We start from the raw sequence: 24,267 nt of genomic DNA, 5'->3' as shown, positions 1-24,267 counted from the left end.
ACATCTACTTTCATTGCCCTGAAAATATTGATGTGTTTTGCATATAACTGTTTATAACTTTTAAGTTGATATCCAATACTAATGGTATGAAAAGTCGATGTTATATAACAATCTGCGGGGCTAATTTATTATTACTGGCATTTGTTAAATACACATAATGATACAATTTTAGGTTATTGAAATAGTAGTGTTAGTGCTCACCTCATTCAACATTTTTAAGGCGAAGGATTAGTTGATTGGGTAGAAAATCAAGGTAAGACACCAAAATTTGAGAATTGAGGGCTTTTTTTTTTTTTTTTCCCCCTCAAGCACGTAGTGATTGTGTTTAATTGTCATGGCTTTATGAAATTATTGCTGTATTTCTTAATTAAAGTAATTCAATAGCTTAGCTTCACTCTCTTACTTTGAATTTGGTTTACCATCAAATCAAGCGCATATTTTTTAGGCGGTTTTAAAATTCTTATGAGTATTGATTGGATGTTAAGTATACAAATTTTTTAAATGAGACATTACATTATTTTTTAAAGTATTACAGAAAACAGGCAAATTAAGCCAAGCTTATCTAGCGCATCATTTAAGAAGGGTTACATTCTTTTTCTTCCTTTTTTAAAAAACAAAAAGACAAAAGGAGGATGATGTATTGAATTATCCAAATTCTGGTAAAAATAGTTTAATAATAGAAAACATTAAAAATATCTTGAATATAATTTTATATTGTTTATTATTTAGATTTTAATAAATATAATATTCTCTAATGAAAATTTTTTCCTTTATAAATAAAATTCTAAAATTTAATGATAGATATGGTAATATTATTTTTTATTTAACAAGTGTTTTAATATTTTAAAATTTTCTCAATCATAACACTTTCTAGTTTTATAATTTTAATTTTAATATTTTTTAAAAGATTATCACATTTTATAAACGTAGTGCGTGTGGGTGAGTGTCTTTAATAAAAAAATATGTTCTTTTCCATTTTACATATAAACATGTTTTTAATTAATTATTTAAAAAATTTTAATTTGTCAAAAGGACTTTTTTTTATGAAATATCAAAAGGACTTTTTATTTTGTAAAAGCTTATACAAACATAAATAATATTATATTAACTTATTTTTATTTCAATTTCAATTTATAAAAAATGTTTGAAATAAAAGTCACTTTTACGAATGGTAAGCTTGCATTCATCCATGTATAATTAATTTAAGTTTTTCTAGTTCATTAATTATTTTTTTAAAATATAATTTTAAAAGTAAGATAAAATTAATAAATAAATAGTGACGGCAATGAGCTCTGTTTTGCGGTGTTTTGGAATCGTCCATGTAGTAAATCATTAAACAGCGCCTTTTTAGGCCGAAATGAGGAAACCTTTGATGGTCTTTCAATTAAAAGGATTTAAAGGAAGCAAAGATTCCTCTTTTTTTTAAATTTTAAAATTTTAAGTCAGTCTTATTTATTATAATAATTAACAATATTTAAAAAGTAAATAATAATATATTTTTTAGTGATTCCCGATTTTTGATTCTGAAATTATACATGTACTTTTTTAAAAAAATTTCTTAAAAGAATGCTCAATGACTCGCAAGATGGGAGTTAAGCCTCAAGTAACAGAAGAAAATGTCATAACGAAGAAACTTTGGTGGATATAAAATTACTGAAGAAGTGCAGTTTTTATAATTATACATAATTTTTTTTTAATTTTTTAATTTTATCAAGTATTTTTCACGGCTTTAAACTTAACCATGTTAGTTTCAATAAAAAATAACAAGATTAATATTTTAAATATAGAAGCTATATTTTTAAATAATAATTTATTAAGTTTAATTTTAAAATAACAATAATTAATATAAAAATATTAACTCTTTCAGGCTAATGAGAGTAGAGTTAGACTGTTAGGAGACTAAATACTACTACTTCATGAGATTAGGAAACTAAACTAAAATTTATATAAAAGTTCATAATTAAAAAACAAAATGAAATATATCTAAATTACAGTTCAATAAAACAATATCTATTTTGTGACGAGGTTTGTCATATTTTAATCTAAATATTTTGACATTTTTAAAAAATCGTATAGTTTCATAGTTATAAAATACTAAAATATCTCTTATTCTATGTCGATGCACATAATGGAAAAATAAGTTAATATAATTCTTAATCCTTTAAATTTGTTCTCATTTTAACTTTCATCTCTCAAATTTTAAATTATAGATTTTGATCATTCAAGTTTCTTTTATTAAAAAACATTGATTCTTATAATTTAATAAAAATTTAAACTATTTTACCCCTTAAAGAACTAAAATTTAGAAATTAAAATCAAAATAAAAAAACTTGAAATATCAAAATTTATATTAATAGGAAAAAAATTAGGGAAAATTGCAAAAAAAGACCTTGGAATTGCAAAAACGCAGATAGGGACCCTTGACAACTTCACTTTGGGTTTTGACAACTTTAGGGCATATTATTCTTGTCAAAACCCAAAGTGAAGTTGTCAAGGGTCCCTATCTGCGTTTTTACAATTTCAAGGTCTTTTTTTGCAATTTCCCCAAAAAATTACTATGCTTACAAAGCGACAGCTGTCGAAGCCATAGAACTGCTGGCCAAAAAAAAAATTGAAGCCATAGAACTGCCGTCGGCAAATCTCAGAACATTTGAACCTCCTAATATGTGGGAAATTAGCCACGGCCGCCGAAAGTCCAAAACGAAACCATAATTTTGGGAGCTTAACATCCGAACATTATATATAGGGAAAATTAATTTGTGGGTCCTTATAGTTTCATTGAATTTTGAGTTAGGTCCTTACAGTTTTTTTCTATTTTATCCCATCCTTATTGTTTCCTCGGTTATCAATCCTAGTCCTTCTGTTATAAATGTTGTTAGTTTAGGTTGACTACGGGCTGACATGGCACTAAATAATGCCTCACTAAGCACACCATCTTCCTCATAGGCACCTCCTCTCTCGTCAGATTCTCTCTCTCCCTCATCCACAGAGCACCTCCTCTTTCGTCCGATTCTCTTTCTCCCTCCTCCACGGAGCACATGCTGCAGAATGACGTTACTACCCAAGCTATTAGAGCCCATTCATTCTTGCTACGCTAATATTTTCTTTAATGGTGCTTATTGTGTTAGGAGAATAACGACGTTTGCTGGATCAGAGAAGAACGCAAAGTTGGAACTTGTTCTAGGAGTTTGATTGGTATCATCATTGTTTAAATTGTCGGAAACATTATCATGGGAGACACCAATTTACACATATACAATGAAGGAACTGGGAAGAACTTCTATGGCTTCATCTCCTCCTCTCCATGTTTCAGATTCTTCTTCGTCAACATCTTCATTTGTTTTTTCACAAAAGAGAAAGAATTATTGGTGGAGTTGAAAGTGCTTGCTGCTTCCACTAGGTCCCATCACGTTCTATCCATTTTACCAGGACCAATCTACTCAAGTGTTAATATATCTCAAAGAGTAGGCACCTCTCATTCCTCGACCCCATGACGCCGGTCACTAGATCCGAAGATGGAACGATTGTGGAATCTCCACGTTGCCGCAAGAGCCGAAGCCGAGTCACGGCAACTAGCAGCTGAGCACCAAGGGAGGTGGCAAGAATGGGGGAGGAGGAGGATACAATTATGGTCGCAAAAAGGAAGTGATGAGTCTGGAACACAAAATGAGGCTTCTGCAAGAGGAGATAATTAAAGATGATGGTGGTGGAAAGGTAACGATGTTACTTTGAAGGAAATTGTGCAGAGGAGGGGGGGGGGGGAGAGAGAATCTGACGGAGGAGGAGGTAACTATGAGGAAGATGATGTGCTTAGTCAGGCATTACTCAGCGCCATGTCAGCCCCTAATCAATCTAAACTAACGGCATGCATAACAGAAGGACCAAGACTGATAGCTGAGGAAATAATAAGGATGGGATAAAATAGAAAAAAACTATAAGGACCTGATTCAAAATTCAGTGAAACTATAAGGACCCCCACCTTAATTTTCCCTTATATATATATTTACAAAATCACTTTATATTAAAACCATGGTTTCAGAATGAAAAACCGTGATTTTTCCAAAAGTGAGCTATTTTGCTTTTGAGGGGGAAAACCATGATCGTTTTTAAAAAGAATTATCATTTTTCTAAAAGTATATTTAATCTTATAATTTATAAATATATGTACATATATTAATTATAATTAATATGCATTCAATATACTAAAATATTTTTTCAGGTGCATTTAATACATCTAACAACTTAAAACATTTTTTATATGTGCCCCAGGTGTTGGTTAGACCTTCACCCTATTAGTTATTAATTAATTATTTGTTTTATATACTACTTCTTATGTGACAAAAATATTATTTATTACTTTATTAATTTAAAAATTGCAAATTTAAATTTTTTTCATATAATTATCATATTAGTTTATGTTCTTTTAAGTAATTTATAATACTTGAAAAAAGAGCTTTTGATAATAATCAGCCAAATATTTTTATTTTATTAGAATTATTTGTTCACAAACTTTACTCTTTCAAAATTTATTCTCAAAATAGTTTTTTTTTCACTTTTCTTTAGAAATTATTCTCAAAATCATATTTTGAATCTTATCGGACCTTCTTGACGAAGGAAAGGACATCTTACCCAATACCCATATTTTGTATATTGCCTCGCGTCTTGAGATAGGTGGAGAAACCGCCCCTGGCTTCTCTCCATCGCCATTGCGATTCTCGGAAAATGTTAGGTTCATGGAATCATGGAACAGGAAACAAAATGAAATAAAAAAACACTTTTTTAAATGAAAAAGATGGTTATTATTAACTGATAATAACTCATTTATAAAATACTTTCCTAATCTTTCATATGAATTTGTCTCCTCTTAAAAAATTAAATAAATTAGTTAATTATAACCTATATGATATAATCAACTTAAAAGTTCGATATATAACATCACACTATGTAATAAAACTAATAAATATAGACACAAGGCCAAAGGCTTTCACTATGTCCAGAAATGAATATAATATTCTAGTGCTTTAATATTAAGCTCATCATTAATGGATGATAAATATAAAATAGAAGGGTAAATGAATCTATAAAAAGATGCGTATCCCTTAGTCAAAGGTGCTAGAGATCATCAAATTTACAATCCCACAAATTGAATGCTATATTTGTGTGCGTATATGATAATGATATGTAGAGATGGAATTCAAAGATTCAATATTTTTAAATATGTTATTATCCGTTAATAATTACTATATTTTGCCTATTATTTTTATATATTTTGCCTATTATTTTTTTTAATTTAAATGCATATAATACGCATTTTTTTATTAAAAAAACCGAATAATCTCTAGACTACGGACAGCTTTCTCTCCACGCAAATAAAACGGCGTCCTTGAGGAACAAGCGGGGAGGCAATGTACCATCGCACTCGCAATGGCGGGCGCCAAGCAACGCGGGGTGTCCGCCGGAAAGGCAGAAACATCTCATCGGACATGGTGACGTGTAGACCACAGACAGGCTTGGAGGGTCTCGCGGTCACGCACTCACTGGGGAAATTCTTTCGTGCTCCCGGTGCACCATATCATCTGTGACTGTCCAATAAAAGTATGGCACAGCAGATTTGATTTATGCTTTCTCTCGCCGTGAGTCCGTCACCTTTTGTTTCGTTTTGTGGTCTTGGAGGACGGACGCAGTGACACTCACGGTGAAATAACCGGAGTCCTTATTGATTTTTTTTCCCTCTTACCTTATTGAAATTTTTTTTATTTACTTTTATAAAATATTTTTAACAAAATTTTATTTTGATTTTTTAATTTTATAAAATTTTTTTTAAGTCTATCATCCAATTAACAAAAATTATTGATATTGGAATATTAAATATTGACAGAATATTATTAAATTTTAAAATAACAATTATTATTATAAAAATTATAATCTACACCATTAAATTTAGAATTAGATAAATAAAAAGTATTTATATTAACATATCAAATTAAAAATTTATATAAACTTAGATATATATATTCCCCGGATCCTTAATATAAGACCTATTTAATCAATTTGATTAGATTAAAAAAGTTAAGTAAATTAGTTAATTATAAAAAGTATGATATATTTTTTGTAAAATATCATAATCATCTTTCTTAATATTCTTTCCCTTTCATTCACTTGATTATGATTAAGAGATTATCTATAAGAATAAATTAAAAAAAAATTAATATATATATAAAATAGATTTTATATTTAAAATCAAAATTAATTTAATAATTAGATCTTATATTAAAAATAAAAAAATACATATTTTTACCTTCGGGTTTTCCATTACATGAAATTGTCAGAAGCGTCACCACCGCCTAAAGGCCTTTAAAGATCACGGCTCGAAAAAAATCTCCACCGTCCATTTCCCTATAAATACGCCCCCTTTCCCCTCGACTCGAAGCACTCAAGCACCCTTCCTCTTTGAAAACTCTCCTTCTTCCCTCTCTCTTCTTCTTCTTCACTCTCTTTCTTTTGAATTGAATAAAATTACACAACAAACTTATAATATTAATATAAATATAATTTTATATAATTTTTTAATTATATTAGTTCCCTTGCTCTTCAGTGAAGAGTTTCACCTTCACCTCTCTTCTTTTGCCCTTGCTCTGTTCCCGCACGGAGAAATTCTTCTTCTCCTGCCGCCGTCATGGCCTTTGTCGTCGAGAAAACCACCGATGGCCGTGAGTATAAGGTCAAGGACCTTTCTCAGGCTGACTTCGGTCGCCTCGAGATCGAGCGCGCTGAGGTCGAAATGTCCGGTCTCATGGCTTGCCGTGCTGAGTTCGGCCCTTCCCAGCCTTTCAAGGGCATCAGAATAACCGGTTCCCTCCACATGACGAAGCAAACCGCCGTCCTCATCGAAACCCTAGCTGCTCTCGGAGCCGAAGTTCGCTGGTGCTCCGGCCCCACCTCCTCCACTCAGGATCACGTTGCCGCCGCCATCGCTCGTGACAGAGCCTCCGTATTCGCCTGGAAGGGGGAGACTCGTCAGGAGTACTGGTTGTGTACCGAACGTGCCCTTGACTGGGGTGCTGGTGTTGGTCCCGATCTGATTGTTGACGACGGTGGTGACGCTACCCTCTTGATCCATGAGGGTGTTAAAGCTGGAGAGGTTTATGCCGAGACTGGTCAGTTGCCAGACCCCTCTTCTACTGACAATGCTGAGTTTCAGATTGTTCTCAGCATGATCAGGGATGGGTTGAAGACTGATCCTATGAGGTACCACAAGATGAAGGACAGACTCGTTGGTGTCACCGTAGAGACCACCGCTGGTATTGACAGGCTTAATGAGCTGCAAGCTAATGGAACTCTGTTGTTTCCTGCCATTAATGTCAACCAGCATTTCGCCAACAGCACGGTTAGGATCCTTTAATTTTAGACGTGACAAATTTCAAATTTTTGTTAGCAGTTACAAAGTTGATTTTTTCATTCAGATCTAATGAGTTTGAACTTTACTTTCGTACACTTCGCAATTAAATTCCTCTATTTGTCAAGTAGGCATAACTCCTATTTTTTCTCATCCTCTTGACTCTTCCCCAGTCATCAGATTCCATCTACAGCGAGAAGCAACACATTTTGACGTTCGGTGGCGACCAGCACACCAGCTTCTGATTTATTTTTCGCAGATCTGAAACGAAGATTTTGGGAGGAGGGGGTTGCGGGGTTCCGGTGTGAAGAGAATTTACTTTTGCTTTTCTCATGTCGGAGGTGGTCGCTCTGGCAGCGTCGCTGCACTGAGAGGGGGCCGGATGGGGCGTGGAGTAGAAGGACGAACCCCTATTTTGTGGCAGCGTCGCTGCACTGGGAGGAGGCCTGCTGGGGTCTGGAGTAGAAGGATGAAACCCTTTTTTAATTAAAAGGCAAGACTAAGCTTGAAGACAAAAATCAAAAGACGAAAAACAATTACAATATTTATATTTAGATCTTTATGTTGTAATTTTTTTAGGGAAAATGGCAAAAGAAAAACTGTCCAAATAAGAAAATTGCACACAGGACTGATGTATAAAAGTTATTGTTAAAACTCAGATATCAAAACTCTATCATATGTAATTAAATTTTATCATTTTATCTCATTTAGGTGTACATATATTAACATATAAATTACACGAATGTCACAAAACCCAGTCAAAAAAATACACACCATAAATAAATTATCGTGTTATACTATAATTATACAATGTTGGCCAAAAATCTATGACGTTGAAGATCATGCGGACACAACCGTGGTCAAAAAATAGAGGGTTGACGGACACCAAACCGCGTGAGGGGGAGGGAGAGTGAGGCCAACGCCGGTGGAGGAGAGAGGCTCAAGAGAAGGAAAAGGAAGGAAGACGAGTTTTTTACACTGGAAATATTGAATTGTTGATGGAATAGCCATCAGCGCTTTAATCAGATTAGAGCACAATACCTCTCACCCCTCCAAAATCTTCCATTTTTGGAAGGGAAGGAAACACCAAAGAAAAAAAAAAAACAAAGCTTTATACCCTTCACCCTTTCGGTTTTTTGCCGGTCAAACACCCTTGCCCTTTCTCCTCACCTCCCTCAAAGGGCCCCAACCAAACAGGGCCAAACAGGACGGGAAAGAACGAGAGATCCCGTGACCATTTTATTTGGCAAATGGTGGCTGGCGGTGTGCCCTAACTTTTTATAACTCCGTAACAGGGTAGAGTCACCAGCTTTTAGTTGTTTTACATACCCTGCTGTGTTTGATTTTTCGCAATGGTCTCATAAAACACTGTGCACGTCCATTAATATCCTCTTGCTAGTTTTGGAAAAACTCATTATTATTATTATAATTATATGCCTGATGTTTGCGTTAACAGATCAGCGAGTCAACCGATTTCCTCTACGCTCTTTTTAAGGGCATAAAGGAAGCCACCGATGGGATGATTCGGGTGAAACAAGCCGTTGTGTGTGGATACGAACACGCTGGCGAGATATGTGCTATTGCACTAAAACAGGCTGATGCTAAAGTGGTTGTGTTCGAGGTTGATTCCCACCTCACTATTCAAGCCAAGCTCCGAGGTTTCTCAGTGGTCACGACCCTTGATGATGTTGTTCCTAAAGCAGACATACTGGTGATCTCCGGCAACAACATGGACAATATCGCTGCGGCTAAGCTGCACTTCAAGAAGATGAAGAACAACGCCATTATTTACGTGGATTCAGTATTATTGGACCATTCTCACGCCAACAAACGGGTCTTTCCTGATACTAACTCGAGCATCTTCGTATTCAGAAAGAAAGAATACCCTGGTCTTGCGTTGTCTCGATCTCGTACAAGACCCGTGGTTGCTATGCTTGAGTTGCGGAGCAAGAGAGGGAGAGGCGAGTACGAGAGGAAGGTTTATGGCATGCCAGATCATCTTGAAGAGAAGGTGTCTGCTCTTCACCTTGCCCAACTTGCGGCGGCGGAAGAGACCACAGCACAGGATGGTCAGTACTCTGTACCCATAGACAATCAGGGAGATGTGTTGGTTAAAACTGCTGAGCCAAAGATAAGTCGTACGACGAGGATGCTACTCATGACTGTTCAAGCTTGCTCTCTGCTAGGCATTATTGCTCTGGGTCTTAGCAAGGCTTCCAAGATTAAAGTTGAGCTTTCCTTGTGCGCTATTTGGGGTAATTAGAGGGTGAGAGAATGGGACTCTGAACTTCTGTGAATAAATGTCTGGAATGGTTTCTAGACTTGATTTTGTCACTACGAACCCTTTTATTGATGAAACCTCTTTATCCTGCAGCATCAGTTATCTATTGGAAAATTCAGCACTCAGATCCGTAGTTATTTTTCTTCCCTCGTGCTATAATAACAGAAAGGGAAAAAAAATCATTTTCTTGCGATTGTTCTAACTCAACTCAAGACATAATAAATCTTACTCAGTTTCAATTCTAGCATTATCAAAGGAGACGTCAGTGCTGATCCTTAGCTTGCACGCGATGTGCTTTTGCTCTTCCTCTTTGAATTCTGGACAAATTAAACCAAAAAGGAAAAAGATCAGCATAGGTAATAGCACATATTTATCTTCATGTTTTCCCATTTTTGCACATAGATTGATTTAGCACCCCAAAAAAAATAAAATAAAGCTACATTCCATTTATACTTGGGTGACGATGCACGGTAATCTGTGTTTTTCTTAATGCAGATATTAATCTTATTTTTACCACATTCGCACTCTAATAGGGTAACAAATGCAACTGAAAAAGTAATATTGAGGTATGTGCCAAGAAAATAAGATCAGGGTGTTGGGAAAGTCTACAAAACAACAAAAATATACTGTTAGAGTCGTGTCATAAGGATCCTATTCTTAAGGGGTACTTCGCAGCCCTGAATGAATTAAGAAACGATACTCTCCAAGATTAAATGAATCCTTCTCATGTGACTATAGGGTGATAGAACAACAAAGAAAGATAAAGGAAACAAGGGACAAAAAGTTTCTTCTTATGATTCATCCAAATGGATTGATGGTGAGGGCATTTATAGATAATAAAGTGATGTTTTGAAGTAGTATACCTCTTCAATTAAAAGTTGTAATTATATGTTAGATTCATGAGTCCCACAAGTTGATTCATGAACCAACACATTCCTTAATTTATAAGGGCATGATTTTCCAAAAAAATAAGATCTCTTCATATTAAAAATATTTAAACAATATTGAAACGCCTCTTTCTTTTTACACACTCATACATAACATCAATAATATTCACAACACAGGCTCCATAAAAAGATTAAGGGAATGTTTGGATAGAAATCAATCCATGGTTTCAGAAATGTTTTTACGAATTACGAAATAAATATGTAGAGGAATAAATATGTAGAGGAGATTACTCGTTTTGCGAAAAATTGATTCTGAAACCGTGATTCTGATTTTACCAAACACCCCCTAAGATATTAGATCAACCTCAAAAATAAAGTCAAAGGTGCTAGATACAAGTTCGCTCTTTATTCCTTTGTTAAGCAGATGTAACTCTCACGCATTAAAAACAAGAGTATCATGAATAAGTTGTTATATTCATGATTATGGGTAACTGGGATCTGGGATTCAGGGGTTGCAATTGGGTGATGCTAACTTTCATGTTTTCGAATTATTAAGGGGGAAAAAGGAAAAGAAAGAAAAACCTCTGATGTTTTCGAATGAGATAGGAGTCCTAATCCCATCCTACCACAGAGATTAGAAGATTAGTCATAGGATTGAACATTTTCTTACCAAATTATGACTGTAATATTTTTCAAATTCCTATTTTGCCCAATCCCAAGCCTCTCTTCCCCCGTCTCTTGATTTCCTTCCTCCACTCTCCAGCCGCCATTTGCTACTCGCCGACGAGAGAGAAACAACCACCAGCGAAGGAGGAGCAAGTAATTACAGTCCGATCTGCTTCCTCTGTCGTCCCACCGCAAACCTGTGACCAGACCCAAGCCAGTGAAGCTTCAGGTGGGCTGTGAACAAAACCAAAAGCTTCGAACCCATGACTGAACCCCAAACCAACGAAACTTCAAACTAGCGGTGAACAGATCCTAAAAGGAGCAAGACGATGGACAAGAAGCTAATTGGCACATGAGAGAAATCTAGTAAATAATCAATAACATATGCAAATATATGGAAGTAATCTCACACCTTTCGACGATGATGGAGACGAGTAAGCTCCATGTGGTCCTATCGAAGTGAAGATATCGGTAATGGAAGTTCTAGAGAGACGAGGCAAATCCCATGAAGGTGAGCAGCAGACCAACTCTGCTCAGAGGCGATCACATCGTCTTGGTTTTGGGTTCCCGTAATATATCAGAAAACTAGGATTGGTTTTTAGAGGGGTAGAAATAGAGGGTGTAACAAGTTTTAAATGGGAGAGGGAAGGGCGATTATGGCTGCCTGAAGAAACTGATGCCGCGGCACAAGAGGAAGACGGACCACGCCATGCGGCTGGACGAGATCTGGATTGGGGGGAAAAGAGGCGAAAACCCTAGAGAAAGTTTCCTCTATAATATTTTCATACGGGTATAATAGTCTTTCTGTAACTTATAATTTATTACTTTTCTATTTCTTCGGTTTTTAATATAGGAACTAATTTTTAAGTTGATTTTGGTCTTAAATATAAGATTCATTTATCATATTTATTAATTTTTTTTAAATTACCACTATGTATACTCCATCAACCATAATCAAGTAGAAGAGGGAGAGGAGTATTGAAAAAGATAATTATGGTGTTTTAGGAAAAATGTGTCATTTTTCTTATAATTAACTAACTTACCTAACTTTCTTAATTTAATCAAATTAATTAAATGAGTCTTATATTAAGAATCAGAAAAGTATTATATTTAGAATTCGAAGGAGTATAAAATAAAGAAAAAATTGCAATTAAAGACTCTAGAATTTGAAAAACATAGATAGAGATCCATGACAACTTCACTGTGGGTTTTGACAACTTCATGATATATTATTATTGTTAAAAGCTACAGTAAAACTACTGTTATAGATCCTTATCTGTGTTTTTTAAATTTTAAAGTTTTTTTTAATGATTTCTCTAAAATAAAACTAACGCAGGGGTTCCTTTAAATATTACTTCGTCCAAACAAAATTTCAAAACCTCAATTTCACGCTCATACTTCCATTCCCGCTTCCCAGCTTCATTCCGAATACAACAAATTTCAGGCGTATGTCCCAGACAAGAACAAAAAGGTTTTCGGTTAAAATTAAATCATAATTTTAAAAGTAATTTACAGTCTATAAAATAAATATATAAAAAAATTTTTATCTCAATTTATATAAAAAATTTTAAAAATACTTTTGGCTTAAACTAAACACCCCTTAGCGTGCGTTTGGTTCATTTGAGGAAAAGGGAAGGAAATGATTTTAATAGATAAAAAAAGAGTCAGGAGGAGAGGAGGGATTTTATAGGACAGAGAACAAGAGAGAGATTTTAATGTTATCTTATTTGGTTCAGAAAGGGAGAGAAGAAGAACAGTTTTTACATGGACAAGTTTATCCTTATTTTGCTTAAGTTGTTTTTTTTTTTTTCAAATTTTGTAAAATACTTAAGAAAATATAATTATAAATTAACATTTAATGTATATATTTTATCTGATATTTATAATTATGCCACGCGTTTGTATAGAGAGTTGAAGAATGGCGAGTATAGACGCACAAACAACATACACACAGACACACACACAAAAACAGTGGCGCATCCAAATGACAGACCAAGAGTCAGGAGAGAAGAGAAGCGATTCAGAAGCACGAAGAAGATTAAAAAAAAAAAGAGGAAGAACAGCGACTGGACGAGAGGTTGTATTTTATAAGCATCTGATATCCTCCTCGAAACAGCTCGAGCTCATGTCATTGCCGGTGCGATCAGATTATATGCACGGTGAATTGGTAAGGGAACGCGCGAAGAAGAGGCTGAAATTTCGATGGGTAGACTTGGAATACCAAACAGATAAAATGGATATAATTGTCAGATGAGAGTAATTGTTTCTCTCTCTTTTAAAAAACCCTACTTTTAAAAAGAAATAAAAAAAAGAGGGAGCAGTAGACAAAAAATTTTGCTCCCCTCCATTTCCTTCCTTCCAACCAAACACATTTATCATTCTCCCTTTCCTTCCCTTCGCCTCCTCTCCTCAAAAACCCTATAACCAAACAATACCTTAGTGTCTATTACATTTTTTTAATTATTCTGATAATCAATTGAAAATTACTACATAAGCTTTTAAATATAAAAGCTGGTCAAAAATTTAATTCAATTTTAAATATAAGATCTCAGTTTATTTTATCTCTTATATTTATTTATTTATTTTTTTCACTTCAAAAAATTGATCAATGATTATTGATTAATAGTGTCCCGAGAACATAATTGAATCAGGAATCATTCCCACATCTAGTCTGGGCATGAGAATAAATGGGAAAGCTAGAGAAGGATAGAGCCGGGAAAACCGGCTAGTCCTTTTAGGCCTAAAAATTATGAGGGTTGGGCTTAAAATTTTTCCTCTCAAATGTAAAACAGGCCCTACAGGGCCAGTCTTTTAGAGCCGAGGGCTTAAACGGGTTGGCCTTTTTATAATCTTTTTCTCTTTTTAAAATTTTTATGTAATTCTAATATTATTAATTTTTTATATTGTTAATGATATTCCAAATATTTAGTTATTATTATCATTTTAAAATTAAATTTCACAAAATGATTTGATTTATTAGTTTTACACAATAGTTTGGTTAATTAAATTTTTAAAAAAATAGGTTAATTTGGACTTTAATAATGATTTGATTTATGTTATGTATGTTGATATTTTTAAACTATATATCTATATTGGATAAGAGGGTATTATACTTATATAACTTGTGATTCTATAATTTGAATGAGAAATTTATGAGTTTCAACAACAATGTTTCTCAAACTAAAGTAAAATAACAGCCAGATTGTAAAATTTAAAAGTGAAATTTCTATAAAAAATTTGATATTTTTGTTACAAAAGAAAAGTATACTTATAAAAAAGAATAATTGATTATAGTAATGATGAAGTCTCAAAATATTAATGATAGTGTTTGTTTATTACACATTTACACTATAGATGAAACTTTTGGATATTGTTATCTTGTTAATGAATGTTTTAGATGTTCTTGGATATTGATGGATATTTATATATAATGATATTTTGTATTTGTGACTTAATTTTATTCATATTTATGCCTTTTATTAATAATTTTATGGGTTTGTTTTCATTTTTTTATAAAAAATGTGAGAAATATGAAAAATAGCATTTTTTTCTTAAATAGGCCAAAAGCCGGCTGGCCAACCTTAAATCCTGTTAGCTTAAGAGCCGGACCTAACAAATTGGGATATTTTTAAAATTTCAGCCTTATAGGATTGATCTTTTTAGGCTCGCCAGTCCTACAGGGTCGGTCCTGTAGGGCCTGATTGACCTATATTTCCACCTCTAGAGAAGGGAACTCATCAAAAACCGGTGGAATCGGCCTTGAACTCAAATCGGATAAATTGAGCCGGTCTCATTTTTGGGGGGAAAAATTGAATCCATGTTTCTAAATCAGAATTTATGCATATTTATACCATTAAGCATTGCTGTATGAAGAGAGGAAAAAAACAAATATGTAAGAAATATATGTGTATGTATTCTAAAATTATAAATTATAAAAAAAATGAAATGAACAAATACATTTGGGATAAAGTGACGGAGTATTGGTAGATATTATTTTTATTATATATTTTTAAATTGAATTATTCACTTTTGTCGTTGTAGATAATTATTTCTCTCTATTTTAATTTTAAGCATATATTAATCTGTTCATGACTGATTCGATTATTCGTGAACTAGTGTTTGAACTGGCTTAACGGTTGATCCAATTTTCTAAACACTGATGACGATGGCGTGGGTTATCCTTTACATACACACACAGATATATATATATATGTATATGTATATATATGTATATTGATAGTAACTGAGGGTGTGTTGAAACCTTTGGAAGCAATTAAAAAAAATACTTTTAGTATAATTTAAAACAAAATTCTTTCCAAAATTGTATTGGAAACCGTAAAATCATTTTTAAAAAACTAATTCAAATATCTATTTAAGAGTGTATTTAGATTTGTGACGGTAGAATTGACTCTGTTTTTGCCAATCTGACTCCTACAAACTCAAATTAAGATAGAAGTTAAATAGTATGATGTGATTATATTAGAATTGAATTTTATGGAAAAAAAATCAATTTGACAAACTAAAAGTTTAAAATTTGTATGGAGAATATGATTAAAAAGTAAGTTTAGATTTAAAATGGTTGAAAAGAACATTTTTTTATAAAAAAATATATTATAAATGTGTAATTTCGTAACTTTAAAAAATATTAAAATAAAAATTACAAAAATAAAAGGATTTAATGCATTATTAAAAAATTTATAAATATTTAGATAAATTTAAATATGATGATTAATTAAAAAGTAGATTTAGATGTAAAATAATTTAAAAAAATATGAATTTTATTAAATACACATATGTATTATATATGATATGATGGTTTTGAGAGAAATATTAAAATTAAAATTATAAACACATTATATGATAAAAAAAAATGATTTGTTTTTGGAGGTAAATCTGTAAATGTCCTTTTGAAAAAGCATTAAATGCCTATAAAGGTAACTCAACGTGCAGCAAAAAAGCCGAAAGCAAGTGAAAGTAGCTTCATCCTAAAAAAGTTTAAAACATTGTTTTTAACCAGGAAAAAAAAAAGCTTTACTAGGTGGGATGCGCGTTTGGCAGCCCATGCATGATCCCGAACAACCCCCCATGTCGATCAGCAAAAGAAAAGTAAACTCTTTTAATTTATTTTATTAATAATATGCAAATTATGATCCTTAACGTGTTCGCAGCTAAACCAAATCATCGTTATACTTGGGGGTCTTTTATTGCTTTTTTTTTGGGGTGATTACAGAGAATAGCATCGTAGTCATCCTTGGAAATGTCCGAATGTTAGTAAATTATTGTCCAACGAAATGAAGAGGTTTAGTGTTAGTAAATTATTGTCCGACGAAATGAAGAGGTTTTTAAAGTATTTACAACTCTCATGATATTAAGAAAATTAATTAAAAGTAGTTAAATATCAAAAATTAAAATTTCTAAAATAATCATTTAATTGGTATAGTTAATTTTTTTTTGGGGGAAAGGGAGATGTAGGCGATGAAAAGGGATAAAGATATTCCTCCGGTCCTTAATATAAGACCTATTTAACTAATTTGATTAGATTAAGAAAGTTATGTAAGTTAGTTAATTATAAGAAAAGTGACACATTTTTCCTAAAATACTATAATCATCTTTTTTAATATCTCATATTTCTCTTTTGCTTGATTATGGTTGAGAGAGTATCCATAGAGGTAATTTAGAAAAAATTGATAAATATGATAAATGGGTCTTATATTTAGAACTAAAATCAACTCAAGATTTGAGTCTTATATTAAGGACCAGAGGAGTATTTTGGAAAGGGACAAAACTTACCTCAACTTTTCCTCATGGGTTTACGTGGGAAGTTATTAATAATTGTTCTTCAACAATAGCATAACAAGATTTGTAACTAATGCTCTGCTGTAAAGAAACAAGACGTATTGGCTTGAGAAAGCAATTCAAAAGTGCAGTCACAAAGAGAATGGATCAAAATGATGCTAAAGAGAAGAGATAACTTGGCTGAAGTTTCATTTTTGTGGCTGAAATTATCCTATTATGAGTATTTACATTTCACTAGAACAAGAAAGAGACTATAATTTGAAAAAGTATCGGCCAAGACAAATGATCCTCAGGCCTTGCCACTATTAAGTAATCCCTATACAAAGGAGTTATGGTGCTGCCCTAATTTGCAAGGGACGAAAAGAATAAAATGAACCCTACACGTGGACGGCCATTGCTCATCCCTATCCATTGTGAAAACAAATATAAAAAATTCTGTTTTTCTATTTTTCTCTAAAACATATGCTCATGAAGTATGAACAGGGTTGTAGAGATCATTGTTGAAATAATGGAGGCGTGGGAATGGCTGAATAGTAGATCATTGAAGCTAATTACTACCTTGTCAATCCAGCCGCTTGAACCATTTTATTGACTAAAAAAAATCATTTCCTTATTTTCTTATTTAGTTTATATTTGCTTCCCCCCCTCTTTCCATTCGTTGTTTCTTTTGTAATCGATTGAATACTGAGAAGAAAATATTAGATATTAGATCAATAAATACACCAATGCTCATATCAATAACTAACATAGCCAAAAAAGATCAATAAATGCAACAGCAATGCTCATATCTGTTTGCAAGCATTTTGGTCAGTGATGCTCATATTTGTTTTGCATTGGTGTAAATTTGTATCATGGTTACTCGACATTGGATGGTATTTTGTTTTGCAGTCATATATGTATAGTTCTGTTACTTTTGTAAATTTTGGACTTCTTGATGGTCAGTCTTTTTTGTTGTATCATTTGACATGTATTTTACCCAAATTCAACTTTACTTTTCCAATTTAATGTTTCTTATTAGAAATTGTTCCGCTGGGGCTTTTGATGGAAAAGGGGCATTATTGTTAGATATGCCGGCACTCAAATTTATTCTTGAGCAATAATAGATAATTTTCGTGCTCGGTTAATTTTTTTGGTAGATTCCTTTCTTTTACCTTCATTCTCAATCCACAAGAGTCAAGAAAAAGACCATAGCATTAATAATAAAGTTAAGGTGAATTGAACGCCCTGGAATATTTTTAGGTGCATCCAGCATTCTGAAATATTTTTTTTGCATTGATGCTGAATACACCACAAAATGTTTTAGGGTATTGGATACACCCGAGAAAATATTTCAGGATGCTAGATGTACGTTAACCCTTAATAACAAACAAACAACAAGCCTTATCCCACTAGGTGGGGTCGGCTACATCAATCACACGACGCCATCGTGCTCTGTCAACAACCCAATCCTTAGATATATTGTTGATTAGGAGGTCTCGTTCAATGACCTCATTCAGCGTTCTTCTCGGTCTTCCCCTGCCTCTTTTTATGGGACTCCATCTTGTTTGATCCACCCTCCTCACCGGGGCCTCCAAAGGCCTTCTCTGCACATGTCCAAACCATCTTAAGCGATTTTCAACCATTTTCTCTTGGATAGGTGCCACACCGACTCTTGTCCTGATCTTTTCATTTCGAATCCTATCTTTTCTTGTATGACCACACATCCATCTCAACATCCTCATTTCTGCTACTCCGACTTTGTGCTCTTGTTTTCCCTTTATTGCCCAACATTCACTACCATACATCATAGCTGGTCTTATAGCAGTCCGATAAAATTTTCCTTTAAGTTTCTCAGGTACCTTCTTATCGCAAATAACTCCGGTAGCTTTCCTCCACTTTAACCAGCCAGCTTGTATTCTATGAGAAATGTCTCCATCAATTTCCCCATCCTCCTGTATAATGGATCCTAGGTATTTAAACTTTGATACTTGAGGAATAATTTGCTCTCCCATCCTCACCTCCAAATCCCTATTACCTTGCCTCCCTCCAAAATCACAATGCATATATTCTGTTTTGTTCCTGCTCAAACGGAAACCTTTCGACTCCAAAGTCCTTCTCCATAACTCCAAACTAGTGTTAATCTCTTCTTTTGATTCCGCCATAAGAACTATATCATCCGCGAAGAGCATGGACTTAGGGATTCTTTCTTGAACAGGTTTAGTTAGAACATCCAGAACAATGTTGAACAAGTACGGACTCAGAGAGGATCCCTGATGTAGGCCAATCTTAATAGGAAAGTCCTTTGTCTCCCCCCAGGCGTCCTTACACTGGTAGTTACCGCCTCATACATATCTTGTATGACTTTGATATACGCAACCCGTACACCTTTCTTTTCCAAAGCCTTCCACAATACTTCTCTTGGCACACGATCATAAGCCTTTTCCAGGTCAATAAAAACCATATGTAAATCTCTTCTTTTACTTCTATATCTCTCCATTAACCCCCTTAGTAAATAGATTGCTTCCGATGTGGATCTCCCTGGCATAAATCCAAATTGGTTTTCTGAAATAGAAGTCTCCAACCTCAATCTATATTCCATCACTTTTTCCCACAACTTCATTGTATGACTCATAAGTTTTATCCCCCTGTAGCTTGCACAGTTTTGAATGTCTCCTTTATTCTTGTAAATAGGAACTAAAATGCTTTTCCTCCACTCATCCGGCATATTTTTAGAGCGTAGAATTTCATTAAAAAGCTTGGTTAGCCATACCTCCCCCTCATCGCCCAAACATTTCCAAACTTCAATAGGGATACCATCAGGCCCAACGGCTTTTCCATTGTCCATTTTCTTGAGAGCCGCCTTAACCTCTCCGATACGTATCCTGCGGTAGAAAGCCAAATTCCGATCATCTTCGTTAATTAGCAAGTCCTGCAAGTCCTGAGTCGCATAATTGCTTCCCTCATTAAACAACTTGTAAAAGTAAGCCTCCCATCTGTCCTTAATATCACCATCAGTAACTAACACTTTACCATCTTCATCCTTTATACACTTAACTTGATCCAGATCTCTCTTTTTCCTCTTCCTTTGCTTCGCGATCTTGTAAATATTTCTTTCTCCCGTCTTTGTTCCTAACTCCTGATAAAACCCTTCATAAGCTTTAGTACGTGCTTCGCTCACTGCTCTCTTTGTCTCTTTTTTAGCCAACTGATACTTTTCCTGGTTCTCTACACTATTGCACAAGTGTATGGCCTTAAAACAATCTTTTTTCTGTTTGACTTTCTCTTGCACACTCTTATTCCACCACCAAGTCTCCTTATCTCTTTGACCAGGACCTTTGGATTCTCCCAAAATTGCTTTAGCTACCAAACGAACCCTTGTAGCTATCTCTTCCCACATCATGTTTGCATTTCCCTGCAACTCCCAATTCCCTTCCTTCAAAAGAGTCCTTTTGAATAACTCCCGCTTCTCTCCTTTTAACTGCCACCACTTAATCCTGGGTTTTGCCACTTGATGGTACTTTTGCCTGGTACTCTTAAAACATACATCAAGGATAAGTACTCTATGTTGGGCACTCACCCCGTCTCCTGGAATCACTTTGCAATTAGTACACAATCTTCTGTCCGGATTCTTAACCAAAAAGAAATCAATCTGTGATTTTGAGACACCACTTTTGTACGTGATTAAATGCTCCTCTCGCTTCTTAAAACAAGTGTTGACAATCTTAAAATCGTATGCAAGAGAAAAATCGAGAATAGATTGTCCTCCACTGTTAAGCTCCCCAAAACCAAAACCACCATGGGCCCCGCTGAATTGTCCTGCTTCTTTACCAACATGTCCATTAAGGTCCCCACCGATAAAAAATTTTTCTTCGAGTGGTATGCTTTGAACCAAGCCCTCCATATCTTCCCAAAACTTATCTTTAAGGTGTGTCTCTGCTCCAACCTGAGGTGCATAGGCACTAATGATATTGATAGTATCCTTTCCAACAATTACTCTTAACGATATTATTCTGTCCTCAAACCTTTTAACCTCTACCACGTTTTTTTTCCATGTCCCATCAACGATGATACCAACCCCATTCCTTGTGCTCACCTTTCCTGTGTACCAAAGTTTATACTCTCCAAGTTCCTTGGCAGCTTCTCCAGTCCATTTGGTTTCTTGGAGGCATAAGATATTAATCCTTCTGTCCCTCATAACTCCTACTACTTCCATAGATTTCTCATTTAACGTCCCAATATTCCAAGTGCCAAATCTAATCTCAGTCTCATGAACTAACTTCTTTAGCCGCCTCCGTCCAAGAGAGTGCGGTAGCCCTTGCTCATTTAACACTACATCCGGGCGACGATGCAGCGGCTCTAGCTCATTTCTCACTGTACTCGAGCCATACAGCGCGTCACATCTGGGCAACGACCTAGCATTAGCATAATTACTTCGTTGATCCATGTTCATGAGATTCGACGGGTTTTTACGTTGGCTGTCGAGGGCCTAACACAACCCTCCTCCTTTATCCGGGCTTGGGACCGGCTATACAACATAGGCGGAGTTACGTTAACCCTTAATAATAGTCTAAAATTCATTCTAACATAAACACATTATAAGAAGTAATATTCACCATAAAACTTCAACAACTAAGTCATCACTTATCAGAATATGCAAAGTTAAAAATTGACACATCCATTTTTAAACAAGAAAGAATATCAGATCATGTGTGAATCAGTGAAAACAAATTCAAATGCTTCTTTGCTGTCAAATACAAGCTGGAACTGATAAAGTATATGATTTTTTTTTTTTAAAAAAAAAGCAAACTCCTCTGCCAAACGAGACAGATGTGATATAAATTGCAGGCGGATGCTATTTCTTCTGAATCTAAAGTGTTGTAAGAGAATTTGGCAGGCCAGCAGTAAATGCAGGGAGAATCACTTGACTTCATTGTAAGGTATTGTCCCTTTCCTCTGCTACACAAATTTCTGTATCAGTTTTTCTCTTCCTTCTTTTCTGTTTCAGAGGTCTTGGGATCACTTCACTATTTTTTCAATATGCGCGCACGAGGAAAACAAATGACAAGCTTTGATCACAAGGCTAACTTTGGTTTGTAGGAGGGCTGTTTTTAAAAGTTTCATTCAGATAATACTTCATAATTACTAAGAGCTAACAAAAGAAAATAGAAACACTCTCTGGCACACATATACCATTTCTTGCAATTACTCAGTTATCCGATGCATTATCACAGACCATACTTAAGAGCTGCATTTATGAAAGCAGATGAGAAGCATGGTGCACCTGCCAAGATACTATGGGACACCTGTAGCTTTCATCTATAAGGTAGAAAAATATAATGTTTTTCATCCTATGGTGTAATTATTGTGCCCAGTTGTTCTCTTTGTTAGCAAGACATGATCCAAAGGTTGCCATCACTAAAACTTCTTAGAAGTGGTGTTTTAATGTTTCTTTATCCGTTCTGGAGCTTTAGCTGAAACGTATGAGGCTGATGATTCCTTTTTCAATATGCCTTGGCTACTAGATACAGCCCCCATTAGAAACATATTAATGTATGTTGTTTTTCCAAACACCTTTTGGCAGCAGTGAATATTTCCATACATATTTGGACAGCTCAGGGAAAGCAAACATTACCTGCAAAAGGAAAATGATTCAGTAAAAGGAAAATAAGCAGCTTCTCCATGTCTACACCTAAGTAGCTATAAATTGTAGCTGTGTTACTCTAAGCCGATATATATTCGATGGTCAACATCGCTTTATACTTTTAAGGGGATGCTGATCCAGGTTCGATTTGAACAAGATAAAGCCGTTTGAAAACTTCTATTTTAACCAGTCGTTTGTTTATCTCATTTTTTACATTACGTTTGTAACAGTGCCTGCCAAGTTTTTGATTCACAATTCAAATGCAGCCAAGAGATATTAGAAATGTAAATGAGTTGGCAATAATTGTATGTGTATGTGGGATATAACATACCAAGGACATGTGGAATCTAAGGTCCTGTTTGATACGAAACATTGAAAGTGGGGAATAGGGATTAAGATTGTAATTGAGAAAAATCATTAAAAAGTATTTAGCATCAATAATTGTTTGTTACATGGGATTAGACAAATCTACTAAGGTAGGATTGAGAAATACCACTTTCTTTTAGGGTATTTCTCAATCCCACATACATGAGCATATTTAATCTTATGTAACAAGTAATTTTTCACTCTAAACATAATTTTAATAGATTTTTTCAATTCTAATCACAATATCCCTACCCCTTATTTTCAATGTTTCGTACTAAATGGAACCTAACTTCCTAGGTTGCCTCTAGAGTCTAGACAAACATAAGAATGATGACTGGGGATTATGGATTCATATTGCAGTTCAGGACATCACTAAAGAGGGAGGACGTAGAAAGAGTATGGTTATAGATAAGTGATGAGACTTTCGTATGTGTTTCAGAAGATTGCCTCCATTATAGCTTGCGACCACAAAGAGTAACAGACATGCAAGTAGAAATATTATTGTACTAATTTCAATCCTTAATATAAAACCTAGTTGATTAATTTGAAAAAATTAAGGAAGTTATTAAATTACTTTAAAGTATTAATATTTATCATTTTTATCCAAATTAATTTGTTTCACTTATAAATTGACATATTATAGAGATCATGTAATATGCTATAATTAAGTATTACTTCTGGTCTTTAATATATGAGCGAGTTGAGAATTGTATTTAGTCCTAAACACAAGACATTAATCCACTTTGTCTCCCAAATTTATAATTTATTATCTAAAATATCTCTATTAATTATACATATCAATGGGGTTCTATTCAAAGGTAATCATGAGTAAAAAGATATTTCAGGAAATTCAACTCTTATTTGTTACACTATTACAAATAACTAATTTAATAAATTTTCTTAATATATTCAAATTAATCAATTGGCTCTTATATATTAAAGACCGAAGGTAGTAATTTATTAACTTTCTTAATTTTCTTAAATTAGTCAATTACGTTTTATTTTAAGGATCAAAGGAAGTATATCCATTAATTTTCATGTTTAGTCTTTAATGTGAAAATGCAATTATACTCTGATATAATTAAAGGCATCGTGAAGTTATGTTTTTTAAAATCTTTATTAATTTATTTACATTATATTTTCTTGGGTAGAATACGGGGCAAAATGCCCAATCAAATTGTCTCATTAGAAATCTGGGGAATAAAACCCCTATGAAATCATTGTACAGCAGAGGCCTCAATTCATTAGGTGGCTC

General features: G+C 34.0%; 2 protein-coding genes across 2 annotated transcripts; both read left to right on the top strand.

The window, feature by feature from the left end:
• The first annotated feature begins 6,676 nt into the window (after positions 1 to 6,676).
• LOC114725077 (adenosylhomocysteinase-like) lies at positions 6,677 to 22,799 on the top strand. The gene is made up of 3 exons (XM_028911542.1): positions 6,677 to 7,410; positions 22,716 to 22,719; positions 22,788 to 22,799. Exon 1 carries the CDS (start codon positions 6,677 to 6,679, stop codon positions 7,400 to 7,402), a length of 726 nt encoding a protein of 241 aa, XP_028767375.1. The 3' UTR covers positions 7,403 to 7,410; positions 22,716 to 22,719; positions 22,788 to 22,799.
• LOC114725076 (adenosylhomocysteinase-like) lies at positions 8,822 to 9,682 on the top strand. The gene has a single exon (XM_028911541.1). It carries the CDS (start codon positions 8,916 to 8,918, stop codon positions 9,657 to 9,659), a length of 744 nt encoding a protein of 247 aa, XP_028767374.1. The 5' UTR covers positions 8,822 to 8,915; the 3' UTR covers positions 9,660 to 9,682.
• Positions 22,800 to 24,267: the final 1,468 nt, after the last annotated feature.

Source organism: Neltuma alba, unplaced genomic scaffold (genome assembly GCF_004799145.2).
Source record: "Neltuma alba isolate B1F8T4 unplaced genomic scaffold, ASM479914v2 tig00012221_pilon, whole genome shotgun sequence".
In the NCBI taxonomy this organism is placed as follows: Eukaryota; Viridiplantae; Streptophyta; class Magnoliopsida; order Fabales; family Fabaceae; genus Neltuma; species Neltuma alba.
This window is presented reverse-complemented; position numbering and strand designations above follow the sequence as displayed.

Coding starts and splice junctions, on each gene's coding strand:
- LOC114725076 (XM_028911541.1), top strand. CDS start 8,916: ATGATTCGGGTGAAACAAGCCGTTGTGTGTGGATACGAACACGCTGGC.
- LOC114725077 (XM_028911542.1), top strand. CDS start 6,677: ATGGCCTTTGTCGTCGAGAAAACCACCGATGGCCGTGAGTATAAGGTC.